This window comes from Patagioenas fasciata, chromosome 6 (genome assembly GCF_037038585.1).
Source record: "Patagioenas fasciata isolate bPatFas1 chromosome 6, bPatFas1.hap1, whole genome shotgun sequence".
NCBI lineage: Eukaryota > Metazoa > Chordata > Aves > Columbiformes > Columbidae > Patagioenas > Patagioenas fasciata.
In genome coordinates this window covers 17,985,460-18,005,060 of record NC_092525.1, presented here as the reverse complement: position 1 = coordinate 18,005,060, position 19,601 = coordinate 17,985,460, and the positions used below count along the sequence as shown (strand labels likewise).

Here is a 19,601-nt window from a genome sequence, read left to right as displayed (position 1 = left end):
AAAGTCTCATAAATTTTTTAAGAATGTACTGGGAACGTTTCGTTTGCATTATATTCTTCATGCCAGTTTTCCATATTTAACAAGTTACAGTGTTTTTAAGGACAAAATATTGTGGGGGTGTTTACAATTCCAACATCTGCTGGCAGGGATAAATCACTGCCTGGTTTATCACAGCAAAACAAATCGCTGTCAAGATGCCTGTTTGCTCCCACTATCCACTCGCTATTCAGTTAAGTGTGTCAAAAATTCTCTTCAAGTTTATAGTTAGCCAGATCGGCAGGGACTGTAAATGAGATAGTAACGGAGACGTACCGATCTACCCTAGCGATTCTTTTAATTCAGTGTGATAATTTCACTAGTTTTTGATGTGAAATGGTTTCACAGTTCCTGTGAACTATCAATATCAGTTTCCATTTCCTAGAAAATAGGCCCGTATCAAGACTCTGAGAGAGAATTATTCAAAACTACAATTTGCAGCCCATTAATGCGTTAGTCAATTAGGAATCTGGGGTTGTACCTGCTTTTGCTAGAAACTCAAAGAACCTTTTAATTTTTTTTAATTATTAAAATTGCCAAAATATAGTCTCTGCTAAATTTGAAGTTGACTCTGCATGAGGAAAAATAAAGCCCATGCAGGGAAGAATGACCATTTAAAGCAGGGAAGATATTGTTTGAGGAGTAATTATTGCTGAGGTTCCCTTGTGAATATATTGGCCTTTGGGGCCATTTATTAGAGAGGACTGTACTCATAATATTTGTTTGATCTTATTTTCTACTGTTCTCATTTATTGTTCAAGCAGCTAGATTTGTTTTCTGGTGGTTTTATTTGAGATTCACTCTTTTTTTTTTCTGTCTTTAAATATAACCTTCCCACGGATTTGCTAATGATACTCCTTAGGCAACAAAGGTTATAAATTCTACTGCAAAGACCACTATTCCCAAAATAGACCATTACATTACGCTTCACTGTAATGATTTCCTCAGAGTAGTTACTCATTTTGTAAGTTATAGCTCTTACCTCTTTTTACTGTTTATTTGCAGACCTCTGTGTTACGAACAGAAACTGAAGAGAAGTTGCTAACGAGTCTGTTACTGAGATAATCCATCATTCCCAGCACACTTTGGAGAAATGTTACACCAAGTTTAAGAGCTATCGGGTTCCACTTAAGAGGAAAATGTTCAGCTGCGTCACTTGGAAGTGGTTTTGTGTATGGAAGAATGTTTTGGGAGTAAAGAAACATCCAATTTTGGTCAAACGCTGCAGTACCTGCCCTGTTCTAGTGACTGCACCGCTAGAGCACATATAAGGCTCACACAAAGGAGGGTGAGCAAAGTGAAAATAATTACTTATTTGCAACGCAACTCTGAGTAAAGCGTGTGGCTGTTGTGGACTCTGCCGCAATCTGTTGCCCATCTGGCATCTCTCCCACAAGATGGGAACTGCTGGGATGTGATTTGATGGACCTGAAGCCTGAGCCTGTATTACTGCAATTCCTAAGTTCCTGGAGACTGAATCGTTCATCAAAATATCTCTGGTATTAAAACAAGAGTAGGAGTTAGCTGGGAAGACTTTGCCATGTCACAGTACCTGTTTCAACAAAATTGCAGTCTGGACATGCTGAGTTATTCGAATGGTTAATTTAGTGAATTGTAACAGAACAAGTGAAGCCTCAGAGGGGTTACAAGGTTTTTGCTTCATCACAACACTGCAGGTATCAGTTGCTCACTCAGCTGGTCTAGCTTGGTAATTTTATATGAAATTCGTTCATTTCTTAATGATCCCCAGTGTTACTACACTACCAAACATTACACTGAGAATGCCAAACATATTTAAATTCGTTAGAAAAATGGTGAAAGGACCTTCTTTTGGCACCTCTGCTATATTCTGGAGGCATTATGCATTTGTGAGATAAATGAGCATCTAATCAATCATCACTGAATTAATTACTGGTGTTCACAACTCAATCTACATCTTTTGGCTTCAACATTTCAGTTCCCTGATGAAACACCAGGAGTAGCTAGAGCTTGAAACAGTGGCCATAATATGGACTAAAGAGAACGGGATTGTGTACACTTTGTTTACATGAAGCAATCAGGGATTCTTATGGAAGCTTCGAATTTGCAGCAACTGATGGATTCCACACCCTCATTGCAGGAAACACACCCGGCAAAGGGTTTCAGATTCTAGAAAATCGTTTAGATTTCTCTTTCATATAAGAAATCACTTATCTAAAGAGCTCACAGATACATTCCTTGTATCTCATATACCTGGGAACGTCAGATGGATCTTGGAGATCCATCAGATGTTCTAAATCTTGGCTTTTATTTTTAGCTGCACAGATCTGAATTTGTTTGTACTTTTGAACGTGGACAGTTATGCCTGAGGGCATCTTCAATTCAGGAAGAATGTTTGTGACACAATTCTGTTTTAACACTCTCATCCCATAAAAATGAAAAAATATATGTACGGCTTGCATTAATTCAGAGCTGCAGCAGCGTGGGTAAATTAATCTTCAGCTTAGAAGAGCTACAAAAGCAACTGCTGGAGATGGGTACATTACTTTTAATTAACAAGGAATTTAGTGAACTAAATCACTGCAAATTGGCTTATCTGTATAATAGCATCAAGCCAGCAGTGCAAAGTTATGCTTGCAAATTGCTATACTTTTCTGCCATTTTTTAAATACTGCTTTTTGATTTTTTAGCAATTTTGAAACATAATGCAAGTGCGTGAGAAAGCTGAAGACTGTTTCGAGTGCAAAGCATAAATGTGTAATGCTTTTTTTGAAAGCAACATGAGGTGAGTAATGATACACTCATACAAACATACACGTACAATGCATATAGAAGATGGTGTGTAATCAACAAGATCAAATTCGCACTGATCGGTTTGGGGGGGTTCGAAGGAGGATGGATTGTTCGCTCGCATGACCTCCATGCTGGATTAATGTGCCCACCGAGACTCTGTGGGGACTCCAACGGATGCGTTTTTCTTTATTGGTACCTAATTTTGATTGTACTTTTATTTAAAATTATGTTTTAATCCACCACGTACCTGCCTGAGGGTGTGCTCAAAACAGGATGGCGGTTCAGTTCCAGAGGGAGCATCTCCTCAGGTCAGACTGGTTGTTGCTGCTGATGCTGGCTTGATTGATTTTGGTTGTCAGACGAGGTGACGTGTGGCCTTGTTCATTTTCACGGACCATCTCCGCGGACAACAGCAAAGTTTTTGATCTTTCCTGCTCTCTTTGTCATTGCCTTTTAGTGCAGGCAATTCCTTGACCTACCTGTGTGATGTCAACTACCTGTGCACAGAATGAAATGTGAACACTGGGGTGAGAAAAAAGATGAATACTTTTACCAACAACCTTTTAATATGTATCTCTAAGCAAGAAAAATACTTCTATCTCTTTGGAACTACTTGCAACTACTACAATGGTAGTTTTATTTTTGCAATTAATATCTAACTATTCCTTTCTAAACTATTTTTTTAGCAATGCACTTTAATTTTTAATGACTTTCATTCAGAGACATCTGCAGCCTATTGAAAAAAACAACCAAACAAAAGCCAGGCAGGTAAGTTTTTGAGAAGGTAACTGCTATAGGTAGCGTTAATTATCAGTAACATAGAGGTGAACCAGAGTGTCCACCTTCAGACTGGAAAAATTAACGCTGTAATTACTCTGCTTTCACTACTTCCTTGGCTTCGCTAAACTAAAAGGATGTTTTGAGCAGATCCCTAATTTCTGCTGTCATAGCTTAATCTGGTAATTATTTCTGAGGAGACAGTTATGTGTTTCAGTATTCCTAGCAGAGCAATCTTTTTCTTGGTCCCAGAATAATTCACACTATTATATGTTTCAGATAGGTTTTCAGGAGACCTCGTATCCCTACTTAAGTTTTGTAGCTTGACCTGAAAATCAGTTGTTAACATTCACTAGGAGACTTTGCATTCATCAATTTATCTTTTCCAAGGATAATTCTATAGGCAGCATGATCAATGATTTGTAAATCCTTAGGCATAAAAAGCCTGTAGCTCACAGCTTGTGCTGGAAAAGATATTTCATAGTTTTAAAATGCAAATCTTCATCTGAAATTTGAAAAAATAGCAGGCATGTTCTTAAGTTACATTTCTCAAAGAATGGGAACTATGAAAATATATGTATTTTTTAAAGAATATTAAACTTTCCTTAGATCAGATCTCACTCTAATCATTTGTTATAATAGTTTTTCCTGTTTCTTGGTTGAAGTATGAAGGCCAAATAAATGTTCAGGACAGGCTGAATTGGGCAGTTCTCAAATTCTCCCATGGCAAATACATGAACTATTTACAAATGCCCTTCATGCCCCTGATTTCCAAAAATTCATTAAACCTAATACAAATATTGAAGGAGGAGACACATTACCCCTTCAAAAAAAAAAATCGAGAAAATGAAGCCCTTGAACAGAAGCTTGTCAGCCCTGATAATTGTATTAATAATACACAAAAATACCCACAAAACTTTGATTATTGTTTGTTCAGTAGTTTTAAAATTAATTTTAGAAGTAATGAAGGTCCAAGATTCCTTGTAGTCTTAACTTGCTAGCACTGGGCTGGACTAATGCAACTTATAAACACTGTTGTTTGGTGGGTTTTTTTCTGTAACTGGTAATCCTGTCTAAAATGGAATTAGATTTTCTTGATAAGAACTTATTCATATATACCCAATTTAACTGAAAATGTATTTTCAATTTCCTTTTTAAGAAAACTGGTTTTCAGGTTTGGATTCTCTTTTGCCTGTTCTTTGTGGTCGGCCTCATATCTAAAAATGGATACAAATATTTAAATTATTCTTCATTCAGTTATAGCAATGATGACAACGGTAAGAGCTAAATTTACTGTGACATTGCAAGTAACTATGCTAAGGAGAAATTAATTTTCCAAGAGGACAACCTATTTTATTTTTTTAAATTAAGCACTGGCTAACGGAGCAAAACATTTTTACAGACAGAGGCTTCGGAAAAGAGAAAATTTATTTTATATAGTGACTCCCAGCAATATTTTCCTTGTACCAGGACGCTGAGCTCCTTTTCTTGGCATGACAGTCGTGTCCCTGGACCTGCCCGTCCACCATGCCACGGCGCTTTGCCACCAGAGGGTGACTCCTACTGCAAGTGGTTCACCTATTTGGATGCTTGGTAATTTGTTTGGTATGTTTCTGATGAAGATTAAACTTAGAACGAGATCATCTTGGGCCACCGTGCCCGCTGACCTCTGATGGCGCATTTGGGTTCGCTCGAGATCCACTCTGTTTTGTTGTGGCTCTGCATTTTGGTCTCTCTGAGGGGACCTAAGGCAGGTGTCAACAGTGGGACTTCTGAGGAAAATGGTTCCTTTTGGGAAAAAAGAGCCACTTCGTGCCTCGGTGACAGGGACAGTGTCCAGGCCTTGAGGCACCTCTGTGTCACGATGGCTCCTGGGGCGATTTCCCTCACGAGAGCCTCAAACTCTCGTCAGGAGTGCTCAAATCCTTCCCTGAAATCTGACTCTACGTTACTGCGGGGATGAAACTCCCACTCTGATCCCCGCTCATCCCCACACACCCCAAAGGGGTTCACAGCCCGAGGCCGTTCCGTGCACGACCGCGCTCCTCGCCACTTTTCTCCACTCCCACCCGTTGTCCTTCTCTCCTCACAAGGGATTCGCGCCCCTTCCACCTCCTTTGTGCGGCACGGGGGTCGGGGCGCCTATTTCGGGGAGGCCGAGCCCGCTGCCCCCTCACTGGGCTCCTCGGCGGCGGCTCCGCGGGGCTCCGCACACTTGGGGGCAGGCAGAGGGCGGCGGGCGCGGCCCCTCGGCGGGGCGGGCCTGGCGTGGCTCCCCGCCGGGCCGTTCCGTACCGTGCCCCGCGGCTCCGCCGCCCGCCCACCGCCGCGGCTCCCCCCGCTCGCCCGGGCGCTCTGCAAGATGGCGGCAGCAGCGGAGCGCGGCGCGGACCTGCCCGCGGAGGCGCCGCGGGGGGCTCGGCCGCCACCGCCGCTCAGCCCCGAGGAGGTGGCGAGGCGGCTGGCGAGCACTCGCCGGGAGCTGAGCAACAGGCGCAAGATCCTGCTGAGGAACCTGCCGGCCGAGAGCAGCAGCCAGGTACGGCCGCCGCCCCCCCCCCTCAGCCGGCGTGGCGAGCTCCCGCCGACGCCTCGGGCGGGCCGGGGCCGGGGGGCACGTCCCAGGGCTCCGGAGTGGGGCCGGGTGCCGAGGGGGACCCGCTCCCCAGGGCCGGCGGGATGGAGGTGCGGGGCTGCCCGCGTTCGCCCTCGTCCCCGGGGGTGTTCGGGAGCTGCAGCTTCCCCTTCCTCCCCGCTGCGAGCCCGCTCGGGCTTCTCCTCCCCGCGCCTCCTTGGGCAGGCGGCTTTGTTACCGCGGTGCTGCCCGAAGCGGCTCCAGCTTGTCCTGCCCAGAGCGGGAACCGTCGCCCGCTTGGGCCGGGGGCGACGCTTGGCTGGGCCGGCCCCGCCGTTACCTGAGAGCCGCGGCTGGAGGGAGCAGCCCCGGGGGGCTGTGAGGGGCAGCCAGGTGTGTAAATCAGCCCGGCTAATTAACGAGTATGCTCACAGCACCTGGTGGCTTCCCCTGCAGGGGAGCGGTGGCCGGTGTGGGGCCGGTGAGCGGGACTCGTGAGGTGACACCTGTGTTGCCACAGCGTCCAGGCAGGTGGGGCGACTTCTGCACGTCCAGCTTCTGTATAAAAGCACAGCTAAAAGGCTTCAAGTCTGTTCGGTTTTGTTTTTTCGAGGTGAGCAGTCTGTGAAAGTGTTTTTCTGTAATCTGTTGGTAGTTTAGGAGAATTTCGCTCAAATTGCTGCCGTTTGGAGGAGAAAATTGCTGAACTCTTAAACCTAATGCGTGTGAGTCAGATTTTGAGGTGATTTACTTGCACAGTCACTTTACCAAGTCTTTACCAGCTCCATATTTTCAACTTGATGCAGAAACGTAAAAAATTGTAATTACAGCTTTTGTTCTAAACCTCTCCTTGTGTCTCTTTCCCTGCCTTTCTAAAGCACAGGCCATTTAACTACCTACGGGTCAGTGCAGCGCATGAAGACTATGATTTTCTCCATAACTCTGGTAGAAAAGGACCATTCATTTCAGAGAGAATCTTTCAGCAATCAGCGTAATTTGATCGGAGTACCGAGCTGGGTTGCTGTGTCACTTCTCGATGTTTTGTTCTCATGCATATGGTGTCTTTTGGTCGATTTGACTGTGCCGTAGCATGGTTGGAGTTTTAGATGAGATGGTTTTGCTGTGATGTTTTACACACAAAGCCTCACCCATATTTATAGCAAGCTAATGACCAAATCAATAGCAAACTCACAACTTGGAAAACGCTGCTAATCTTCATCATCTCTCTAAGAAGCCACCGCGCGAGTGTGTTGACAGAGAGGGCTTACTGGTGTATCACGGGGTGCTTGCTGCAGATGGCCAGGGCAGGATCACTTTGTCTGACACTCCAACAGTTGCATTACTTGCTGGAACTTCATAAATTCACACGTGGATGGTTAAAAGCACATCTTGCCTCAGTGAAAGCCGTCAAGTTTGGCACTGCTTGGTCAGACAAAGAATGCCGCAGGGAAGTGTGAGTGTGGAGGTCCACTTTGGCACCCACACAGTATTTTGGAAGTTTGCCATTTTATTTTGATAATAATGTTAAGCTGGTACTATGCTAGAACAGTATCACCATGTAGAGATCCTGAAATACAGCTTCAAAAGGTGTCATTTTAGTTTTTACTGTCATTGAGCTATTGGTGTTGGCATGGAAAGGCAGAACAGTTTTGCTATAGAGAGGAAGTTTCTGTCCTGGAGCAGTTTTGGAAAGGAGAAGTGTGTTTGTGGTCAGGCATGTTAAGTATACCTGTGTATTTGGCTGTAATGCATTTCCACAAATTACCATGAAACGTAGTATTTCTTGTTTCAAATGAGCACCCTTGGTAAACACTGTGCGTGTTTCATCTGCTGTTTTCTTCTTGGTTAGCCAAGTGAAATCAGATAAGCTATTGCTAACCTGTCTAATTTATTCGCTGTTGTGAAGGAGATGAACATCGTTTAAATGCAATGAAGTCTTCCAGAATAGATTCTAATAAATGTAATTATTCATTTCTAATCATTGGGGTGTTGTGTTTGTTATAACTTGTTGTTATGATATGAAGAGTGAGGCCAACATTTACTGAAATAGTTTTAAAGTGAGAAACGGCTCTTCTGCTGGTAGAGATTGGTGGAGATGTTTCGGTTTCTCAGAAGGTTCATAATTTTCAAGTTGAGAACGAAACTCCAATTTTTTACAGGTGAAATTAAGTAATAAACATTTTCCTCTGCCAGCCGTAGCTACATATTAACTTTTTAAATTTATTGTTGTACTTGTAATCTTCTATTAGCTTTGGAGTTCCACCTGCATAAAACTGAATTAAAAAAAAATACATGTTCTTAAAGCCACAGAAGATAAGTACCTTAGCCATGAGGTTTCTGAACCAGAAACAGAGTACCACAGATTTGTAGTCTTAGAAACCAAACAAACAGAGAGATCTTGAAGTGTCAGAAGCGTTTGGCACTTTAGGCGTGGGGTGGCTATTGCTAAGGGGCAAAGGTTGCCCACGTTTGAATCTTCACAAGTGGGATTTCTCTGTAGATCCATTTGGCAACATCTGTGTTTCTCAGGAAATGTGGAGCCTGTTTCCAGGAGGAAGGTCAACCTGAAGAGAGCACTTGCTGTCTGTCACACCGAGTTGGTCAGCATTCCCTCACAAACTTTTTTCATTGAGTGTCAGTAAGAAACAAATCCAAAATTACATTAAGAAGATTCTTTCTTCATTGGGCTTTGTAGCTCAACCTGTAAATATGTCCTTGCAGGATTAGTATTTCTTCCAGCAATTCTCTCGCTGCAACCATGGAGAAAGGTATTTTTGTGACAGATCTGCAGTAAACATTTTTGTTATCATCTTTGCTCTTCTTGAAAGCAAAGTCTCCATTTACTGTTTAGTTGACAAGTCAATTGATTCTGTACAGCCCTATCACGGTGAAGTGTTCCAGGATTGCCGGTTAGTTCCCCGCATTCATCCTGGTCCGATTCCTTCAGCACAGCACCTGAACTGTGCGCGTTATTAAACATGCATTGTGATAATGACCTAAAACCGGACATACGCTGTTGCCGTGACCTCTCTGAATCTGGAGATGAAGCACCATTCATATCTGCACAGCTGTATTTTTGTTACTTTTACATTGCTGGACCTGTGTAATTAGATAGAAATGCATTTGTTATTGCTGATTCCTGTTAGTTGGGTCTGTGGTGTGAGTAAAACAGCTTACCAGATCAACTCCTGTCTTAATTAATGCCATGTTTTCCCACCCTCAATCTGATGTTTTTCTATTATTGTAGCTATACGCAAACTATATTAAAAATCTGCTCAGTATTTTTTTTCTACTTAGGGGTCAAGATTGTCCCATTAGTGCCTGTCTTTTTGAAAAATGTCCAATAGTGGGTCTGTTCTCATTAGCATTAATATCCTCTGATGCAGTGTTGTGGTAAGGCTGATGTTTGCATCGAGACTCTTTGCAAAGAGACTTCAATATATGCTTGGTTGTAGTAATTTGGTTTATTCTGGTCAGTGCTTGGCAATGAATTAGCAATCTCTTGCTTAGACATCTCTTGCGATTGCCTCGCGTGTGCACCTCCCTGGGCCGTCATATCTGGTGGACCAAGTAATCCATTTTGATAGCGAGGACCACAGCGCATACGATTTTGAAAGCGCAGTGTCCAAAGGCATCCGTCACAAATTGAAGGTCCGTGGAACCATCGCAAAACTGCTGCGAGTGCTCTGGGCAGGGAGAAGGAGGGAAACAATAAATTATCTTCTTTACTGGTACAGAAATGTCAAGAGGTTCAGGATGACCAGAGTACAAGTGAAGTTGTACCTTACTAAAGGGGAAGTATTTTTTTTGCTGGAGTATTGTATAGCAAGTCAGTTTCTGTTTGTTTTTGTTTTTGTAATTGCCCCAGTGGACGAGAAGAATTGGATTTTATTTCCCCCAAGTCATTGTTTTTTCACTGTTGGTGGTTCCTTGTTTACGTCTGATGAACTTCCGCAGGAGCAGTGGCTCATAACCATGAGATGATCAGTCTGGTACCCTGGCACAGCAGTTTGTATCCCATGGAGTTGCTGTTAGGAAGAACAGACCTTGAGTTATCTTTTTTGCTAATGGTTACCGAGATTTGTAGCAAAATCTCCTGTCTCCACTGCTAAGATGAGCTGACCAACAAGGACTGTTCACTTTCCAATTCCCCTCTTTGCAGCTAGGGAGCCAGTGCTGTGAAAGATGCACTTGCTTTCAACTCATGTTTTCTGTGTTTAATTATCTTTAAATGCCAACATATTACATTCCCATTTCTGCTTTTCTTCTTTAAGAGCAGAGGGTAGAAAATAAATCTTATGGAGGGGATGTTCTACTTAAATGTAGGGCATGAAATAAAGTAGGGCTGAATAATTATCTTAATACCCTGTAGTTCTTCTTGGGCATGACAGAATCTAAAGAAAGATGAAACTTTTACATATTGATAAGAAACTGGTGCAGTCCACCTGGGACAGAGATTTGTCTTGTGGTTTGGGACCTGATGTACCTGCCCAGTTTTATTCACTGGTGCCTGTTCCTGATCAAAAGACAAATCACTACTTAGCGTGATGCTGTTTCTGGTGGGATTGGGTTTTTTTAATTCTTCTTTCTCCCTGGATTAGCCACAATTTTTCCTTGTTCCTTTATGATGGAAAGCCTTTAATGAACTGTGATGATTTGAGGAAGTCCTCTCCCCCCGATCTGTTGTATGCCAGACATTTAAGTAGAAGAGGCCTTTGTGTTTTACTTGGTCCTCGTCACACCGACTGAACATGAAAGGCACACCCACTGGATAGCGAGTAGCTCTTATGCCTGAGGATGTACGTGCTTTTTCATTGTCTTTATTGCCTTTTTTTTTTTGCTTTGTGTTCTTGCTCTCTCATGTTACCGCTTCTATGTTTTTTTTATCTTTCATTTAGCTTGCATATCACCCACTATACCCAAGATGATGTAATTAATTTCCAGTCCCATAGTGTTCCTCTTACCAACACACTAATATGTCTCTGGGAGATCAGAGAAGTATGCTTTTCATTTCATGTCCATGCTAAGTTTATTGAGAAGCTTTTTGTATCTTAATGGTTTTTTATATTATTTTACTAAAGATCTTTGTAGGGTATGGTCTTACAAAAGTGAGAGTCAATTCTCAAACAAAAAGGTTCACCCCAAAGGCACTTTATGGCCTAGAATTATGGGCTTGATTTTATTTCAGGTTTCAAAGTTTGTGGAAGTGAAGAGGGAATGTGCTGAGCCAAAGCTTTAGACTCCACATCAGTCCTCATTGTTCCTGGGTACCTGGGCAGGAGAACGTCTGCAGCACATCTTAGATGTGATCCCACAGCCACTGCTCACCTGAGAACTTTTTTTTACACTACATTGAAAAAAACTTGAAAATTTGCCACAGAAGAGCACACCCTGTATGGTACGGTGAGCCCGATCTCTGTCTGAAATCTTGCATGCTAGGTGCAAAGCAGGATTTATCTGGCAGGACGTGCCCAGTTGGTGAAAATTTGAGGTCTTCCTACCTCTCTTGTCATACGTAGGCAGGTGTTTAAAATTTGACTTTGCATTGGTCCTTGTGCTTTGTTATCTAACCCACTTTATGGTGCTACTGACCCCACTTCTCCTCTGCAACAGAGTCTCTGGGATTTTCCCTCAGTAACAGGTTATTATTTTAAACGTTATCTAAGTTTTTTTTTGAGCAGACCTTTTTTAATATATTTGAAGTGAAATCCACGTGTCATGTCATGAACTCAAAAATGTAGTGGTCTAAAATTTGAATTAAACGAACACTGCGTTGTACCATTTGTAAATGTAAAGCTTTTTCCTGAGGAGTCCTCTTTCCTGCTCTGCCTGCACAGATGGAAACAAAGTCTTTGTTAGTTGTGAGATGATTTAAAACTTCTTTGGTTAGCATTATTCAGTTCAACTGCTTAACACATAATTGATTCCCATTGCAAGAATATGCATGTGAAGTTTAGGGCTTCAGCTACTTGCTGAGAGCCAAGTTACAGACCAGGCTTGTCCAGTGTTTATGTTGGAAACACCACTGAAGCTTACTGTAGAAATCTGGCCAGGCACCACTATAATTGTTAAATATTTTTGTTGCCAGAATAACATAATTCAGTATTACATCTAGCGAGAGAAAAATACTTGGATTTAGGTGTTGTAAGCTTTATCCGTGGTATGTTGTTCCAGGTGATGACAGAGTATTTCTTGCATGTTTCTTTTCTTGCATGATGAGATCTCAGGCGTGAAAAGCTGATTTTAGTAGAAATAATACATTGAGCTTTGCTAACTTGATAAATAGAGAAAATGTGCCTGTTAATGACTCCCTTTCTTGTTTATGTTTAAAAAAATGCGGGCAATAAAGCATAACGACAGATCCTCTGGAAGGCCAGCATTCTTTCCATTGGAGAGATGCAAATTTCACATGGCTAGTATGTGGTAGGAACTCATGTTGACAGTTTTTTTATCCAAGACAAAACAGGACAGGCCAAGAATTGAAGCATTTCAAGACCACATTTCTTATGGTAGTAAATAATACATTTTTAAAGTATATTCAGCCTGTATTTATTAGTGGTTTCTCTTAAACTCCTTTTAGTATATTTGGCCTTGCTTTTTCTGCTACTTTTAAAGTGTGGACTGATTATCTTCTAGTTAGAATTTTAACTGTTACTGATTATAAGATTAACTAGCTTTCAGAGTCTGCTTTTAGGAACTTTGCAGGTTTAAGAGGCTGTGTAGTAGCTATGCGTTAGTGGTTACATTTCTGTTCCAAGATGTTTAGCCGAGCCGCTGGCATGGCCCATGTGTTTATGCCGCTGCTGTTATTCTGATGAGCTCTCTCCTGTGTTTTCTCTCTGTTTTTGTGGTAGGATCATCCTTGCTGTGACCAGGGGCGTTCCCTGGGAGCTGCCTGGCAGGGACTTTGCTCAGGTGCGAACACACCTCATTGACCAAGAGCTGGTGCCGAGTTTTATATCCGGTTCAGGAGCCAACTATGAGTCGATCCCAGGAGTGCAATAATTAAGGGCCAAGATAGGGCACCACTGTAACCAGTGTTTGTGTTGGAAACTGCATGGGATTCATGACTGCTGTATCTCTGCCAGACAGCTTTATAACTGCCTACAAGTTTTGTTGTCAAAATATTATAATCTAGTTGGGCATTCAGTGCATGAGACTCATGGCAGTGAGACTTTGCGCATGTTAGTGGATGTTGCCACTTTGTGTGGACTTAATATGATGCAGTTAAACCATTATTATTGTGGTAATTGTCAGTGATTTGTTTTTTTTTTTTTTAGACTAGTAGATTCATTCATTTGTGAAAGAGGAAAAAATCCTTTAGGAGAAGCAGTTTTGTAAACATTATGTGCAACAAATACTAATAGTGGCTAGGCTTGGTCAACAGGTGGTTTGGATGTGAATATTGTGAGCGTGGGTGTAGTGGTGATAGCTGGGACTGGCAGCCCCTGTTCGCGTGTGGTACCATTGCTGGGTTTGTAACTACTTTGCTGAACCCCGTGGAGGTCGGGAACAGGGAACGAGCTGCAGCTGTTTGTTGCCGCTGTGCTCAGGGCAACAGCCCTCTGCTTACATTCCTTGCAAGTTAACAGGGTCGCACCAGAGAATATACCTGACTTGGATGACCCGCTTCTCCTCACTGAGTAAACACTCCTTCCTGGCCCAGACAGAGAATCATGGAATGGTTTGGGTTGGAAGGGACCTTAAAGCTCATCCAGTCCCACCCTTGCCATGAGCAGGGACATCTTCACCAGCTCAGGTTGCTCAGAGCCCCATCCAGCCTGGCCTGAGATGTCTCCAGGGATGGTTCATCCACCACCTCTCTGGCCAACCTGGGCCAGGCTCTCACCACCCTCAGGGACAATAATTTTTTCCTCATGTCCAGCCTGAGTCTCCCCTCCTTTAGTTTAAAACCATCACCGCTTGTCCTATTGCAACAGGTCCTGCTCAAAAGTCTGTCCCCATCTTTCTTACGGGCCCCTTTTAGGTACTGAAAGGCTGCAATAAGGTCTCCCCAGAGCTTCTCTTCTCCAGCTGAACACCCCAACTCTCTCAGCCTGTCCTCCCAGCAGAGCTGTTCCAGCCACTGATACTTTCTGGGGCTCCTCTGGCCCCTCTCCAACAGGTCCATGTCTGTCCTGTGTTGAGCACCCCAGAGCTGGACCAGCACTGCAGGAGGATCTCACCAGAGCGGAGCAGAGGGGCAGAATCCCCCCCAAACCTGCTGGCCATGCTCCTGTTGATGCAGCCCAGGATATGATTTACCTCTGGGCTGCAAGCACACGTTGCCAGGACCCCCAAGTCCTCCTCCGCCAGGCTGCTCTCCATTCCTCCATCCCCACCCTGTATTGATACTGGGGGTTGCCCTGACCCAGGTGCAGGACCTTGCACTTGACTTTGTTGAACTTCATGAAGTTTGCACAGGTCCCACTTCCCAGGCTTGTCCAGGTCCCTCTGGATGGAAGCCCTCCCTCACGCATGTCACCTGCACTGCTCACCTTGGTGTCATCCACAAACTTGCTGAGGGTGTAGTCGTTCCCAATGTCTGTGTCACTGATGAAGATATTAAGCAATACTGGTCCCAGTACGGACCCCTGAGGGAGACCACTTGTCACTGTTTTCCATCCAGACATTGTGCCATTGACCACGACCCTCTGGGTGTGACCATCCACTGTAGGAGGCCACCAGGTTGGTCAGGCTGAATAGTGGGTAAGTGGTTACCCCAGAGGGAGCAACTGCATTCAGTGCTGGTGATGTTGGGTGTTTGGTGGTGCAGAGCTGAACCTGATTAGAACAGCGGATAAGGTGTCCTGTGGCTCTCCCAGGCAGTTCTGTTAACAGCATTAAATGGTAGTAGTGTTTGTTCTTTTCTAACAGACCTAAGTGTTGAAAGATGTTGAAGGTAAAGTTTAGATCAGTGCCCAAGTTCAAAAGCTGGCTTAGTAGTTTTGAAAATATTATGAAGAATCTTAGTCTGATGTACACAGATATTTATGTATCTGTTTAATTTGAAGGAGTATAAATTTGCTTAAGAGTTGGCATCGTGTGTTTTATTTTTGTAAATTGTCATGAACAGTCTTTGTGTGAAAAATGCTTTAGCTGAAATATTCCACAAACTCAGCCCTGCCATGGGGGATGTGAGAGCGCCAGAAAAGCACCTTCCTGGAAGAGCCCAGTGCGCAAACTCAGTGGTGTTTGGCACAACCTGTGGAAATCAGTATTAAAATCTCTACAAAAATTAATTTGCTTAAATTAGGTTTTCATTTTAAGTTTTTTCCTATGTTCTCATCATTTTTTACACAAGACGTCATGATATGTTCACTACAGGCTATTTTCCCTCTCAGTTTAACTTTCAAACAGTTAACTGGGAAATCATGTGAAATCATCTGATTCACAGATGACCTTCAAAAGCATGTTCAGAGCTGTTTGAAATAATATTTCCTGCTACTTAATAAGCATATGAAACTTCCAGTGTTACTCTTTTCTTGTTCTAAGTGGGACAGAAATAACTTCTTCGGAGTTTTCAGTGCCACAATATAGCACAAAACCGTGCAGAAAATGTCTTCTTAATCTCTTGTGATGGAGAATGAGCTCCCGTCTAGTTCTTGTTAGAGAGGTGCCCACAGTCAAATTGCCTGCTTGACTTGAATCTTTGAATTGTGCCTGGTGTATTTTGCTTCTCAGAAATGGCATCCTTATCACATCTGATGAGAGGATGGCTGGTAGCTTGAGAAATGCTGCTATATTTTATTAATGTAGTATTTGACAGCTGTTAACTAGTGAAACTAGAGATTGGTGTTCGCTTGACTAAAAGGTATGCACCTGATACTGGTCACGGAGAACCCAATTAACCTCTAGGCTATATATATTGAATTAGCAAACTGGCAAGTAGACTGGGCTACTGGAAATTGTCTGCAATTAAACTTTCAGACAAAGTTGGTTGATTGTTTTGCTGACTCACATGTTTTTTTTCACTCTGGTATATGGGATTTATCCAAGTAAAGGAATAAATATATCCCGTTACTACTCATGGTTTCTTCTTGGGGATGATTCTTGTTCATATGTACATTCTCACCCCTGAACTGAGAATAGTTTGTGGTTTTGGGGAGGCATGTACTCTTGTTGGGGAATAGCTGTAGCAAACTGCTGTGCACCTCTTACACTTGCTCCTACCTCAGCCCTATTCTCTCTCCATTAATTAGTGGGAGCAGATAATGCCCTTGGGATTGATTCTTCGTTGAGCATCCGTGCGGTAATTGATAGAGGATACTTTCCAGGGGGTATTCTGGCCACAGTTATCTGCTGGTTGAAAGAATATTCATTATTAAAAGAGTGAAAATCAAAGTGAACTTGAGCAATTAAAGAAATTAAAGCAACCGTTGCATTTTATGACGGCATTGCCTGGCCTCAGTAAACTGCGTGTTGTGAAGTTGCCAGTATTTCTTGTCTGTGTGATATTTTAACTATGCTAGCTGTACTTCAGAGAAATTGTGGGGGGTTTTGCTATTTAATGAACTGCGATGTTACTTATCTTTATCAACAGACAGTCAACAGGGCGCCCTGTTGTGCTTTTGTGACTTTATATAATGACAAGTAAATTAATCAAATTCAGTAAGCCAGTTTTTGTGGCGAGATAAAAACATTGCTGCAGTAGTATAACTAGCTCTTTTAAAAACAAATATTTGATAGTGTTTCTATGGTGAGATTTTCTGTTTATTTGGACATTTTATATATCTCTCGTTCTATATATATGTTTATTTTTTTTAAAATGAAGATAAATTTATGCACTTACTTGGTCTGGTGGATTATTTATCTGATGTTACTTGTGCTTTTCTCTTCTAGGAAATCCATGAGTTATTTAAAGATTATGAAATCAAGTATTGTTATGTGGACAGAAATAAAAGAACAGGTAAGAACTTAAAGCCTTCCAGTGTCATACATTTCAGTTCTGTCATGAAACTCATGAGAAACATCATCTGCTGTGCATGAAGTCATCAAGTTCTCTGCCACCACATAACTTCATGTCCCTCGGTGCCTTTTATGGCTATATAGTTTGTCACCTTCTACTGAAGCCAACAGAGAGTTGGAAACTTTACTGATGTCAAGCAGAAGTAGACCGGTCCACTATGGTATCTCTCGGGCATCTTCCCTTAGCGGGCATCTCTTTGGGAAAAGGTGACCTCAACTATCTGATTTGCTTCGAAAAATTAGACCTGAGGTTTGTGCTCTCTTAGGAGAGTGACATGATCAGAGGACAACAAACCTAAATCCACATGCATTTGTGTCAGGTAATATAAGCCAGAAGTGATTTATTATAAGAATGCTTAAGTCTTTGAAGGAAATTAAATCCTGAATTTAAAGTCTGATTTTCCATTTACAAATTAATTCTATAAATAGAGGATTCGCAGATTTTTAGCATTTCTGGGGTACAGGAATGGACAAATATTTCTCTACATGTTCATGTCTTTCCAAACCACCACAGGTCCCGCCACCTGGCTCGGCTCCTGAGGCAACCTTCATTTCCAGGACAAAACCTTAATGTGGTAGCTGTGATAGATTTCTGTCAGGATTTCGTGAGAATAATAGTGTTTCTTGACATCTGCCTCTAAGGAGCAAGAATTTGTGCTTTAATGTTCCATTATCTTGCAGATTTTATGTCTGAATATGGCGAGTTTGTATGTGAGGTATAATAGTCTGCTATTTAACAGCAGACTGGACATCTGTGTTCATCCTTCCAAGAAGGATGAATATTTTAATTTAATCTAGATGCTCTCATATTTAACTAGTTTTTTATTGTGTATTTGTGTTGGTTTTAGAGTATATACATGTGTCTTCGAGTATATGTAGATATTTATATAGTACTCTGCCTATTCATGTGAAATTTTGTATGTTTTACTGCATGCCTCTGCAAATTTTTTTGTGGCTGGAATACACTGTAGGTGGTTTATCTTATTCTTGGCTTATTTGGATACGTTAATTTACTTTATCTCCATATTCATGAAGAGTTTAAAACTGTGTTTGGACACCCTAATGTTGCAGAATCTTATGTTACTATGCAATCAGCCAAATTCTTGAGCCTCTCAGCTCTTCCTGTTCCTGTTCTTTATATTGCAAATTATTTTTGGTGATCATAACTTTGCTGTGCAAAAAGCAAAAGTTCTGTTAATGGTTTTGGCTGTGTCTGTGGGTGTTCATATGTATTTATTCCATCTTGTCTGAATAAGTAGACAAAACAGAATAGTTATCCATCTGAAAGATGGACATACGTACTGTAGTGTGAAGTATTTGTGTAAGGAACTCTCTTTGTATTGAGTGGGGGACTTTTTTAGTTTAAGGGACATAATTGGAACTTTGTAGAGCTCTGTAGATGTTTCTAGTTAGATCATCTAAAATTCTCCTGAGTTTATGACAGGTCTCTTCGATTATGACAGATGGTAAAATCCCCTGCAAAGGCATTGGTTGTGTGGTAGTACAAACTAATTGCTTGCAGGATGCACAACAACATTTGTCCGTAGCTGTGGGCAGTTCTGAGCAGCCTGTGGGACCTGGACGGGGTACAGATGGGGTGGATGGTGCAGCTCACCCTTTGCCCTGGGCTGTGGGCACCTTTTGTCTGTAGGGTGATGACAGGATACAGATACGGTGGGTTTTGTGGGGATCTGCTTGTCCATGTCTGTGTATTCCATCCAGCTGCTTGTGGGGCCATGATGTGGTAGAGAGGTGGTGGGTCTTGTGACATTCTCTTTGTCCATGACTGTGGGCAGTTCTGAGCAGCCTGTGGGACCTGGATGGGGTAGAGGTACAGTCAGTGGTGTGACTCTCACTTGGCCCACAATTGTGGGCACCTTCAGGTGCTGTGTAGGATGAGGACGGGGTGCAGTTGTGGCAGCTGTTGTGGAGGTCCCCTTGTCGCCATCTGTGTGTTCCTTCCAGTTGCCTGTGGAACCACGATGTGTTGGAGAGGCGGTGGGTGTTGCTGCGCTCTCTCTGCCCATGGTTGTGGGCACCTTCTGGCTTGGTTGTAGGATGACTACAGGATTCAGAAGTGGTGGATCTTTTGGTGCTTCTGTTATCCATAGCTGTGAGCAGCTCTGAGCAGCTGTTGGGACCTGGGTAGGGTACAGATGGGGTGGGTGGTGCAGCTCTCCCTTTGCCCTGGGCTGTGGGCACCTTTTCTCTATAGGGTGGTGACAGGGTACAGATATGATGGGTGTGGTGAAGGTCCACTTGTCCATGGTTGCGTATTCCTTCCAGCGGCTTGTGGGACCACGATGTGGTAGAGAGGTGGTGGATGTTCTGACATTCCCTTTGTCCACCACTGTGGCACCTTTGAGCAGCTGTAGGACCTGGATGGGAAATAGATGTGGTAGTTGTTGTCGCTCTCCCTTTGCCCACGAGTGTGGGCACATTCTGGCTGTCAGTAGGATGATGGGCTACAGAT

At 42.8% G+C, this 19,601-nt stretch overlaps 1 protein-coding gene across 7 annotated transcripts in view; it reads left to right on the top strand.

Annotated features, from left to right (window-relative positions):
* The first annotated feature begins 5,825 nt into the window (after window positions 1–5,825).
* Window positions 5,826–19,601, top strand: part of RAVER2 (ribonucleoprotein, PTB binding 2) — a 38,893-nt gene continuing 25,117 nt past the window's right edge. For 4 of the 7 annotated variants that reach the window (XM_065842692.2, XM_065842687.2, XM_065842691.2 and 1 more), the window contains exons 1-2: window positions 5,933–6,124; window positions 17,003–17,069. In XM_065842692.2, the coding sequence (XP_065698764.1) occupies window positions 5,948–6,124; window positions 17,003–17,069 (244 nt within the window). In that variant the 5' untranslated portion in view covers window positions 5,933–5,947. Of the gene's footprint in view, window positions 6,125–17,002; window positions 17,070–19,601 lie in introns of all 7 variants that reach the window. The other 3 variants (XM_065842690.2, XM_071810072.1, XM_071810069.1) reach the window with 1 other exon arrangement.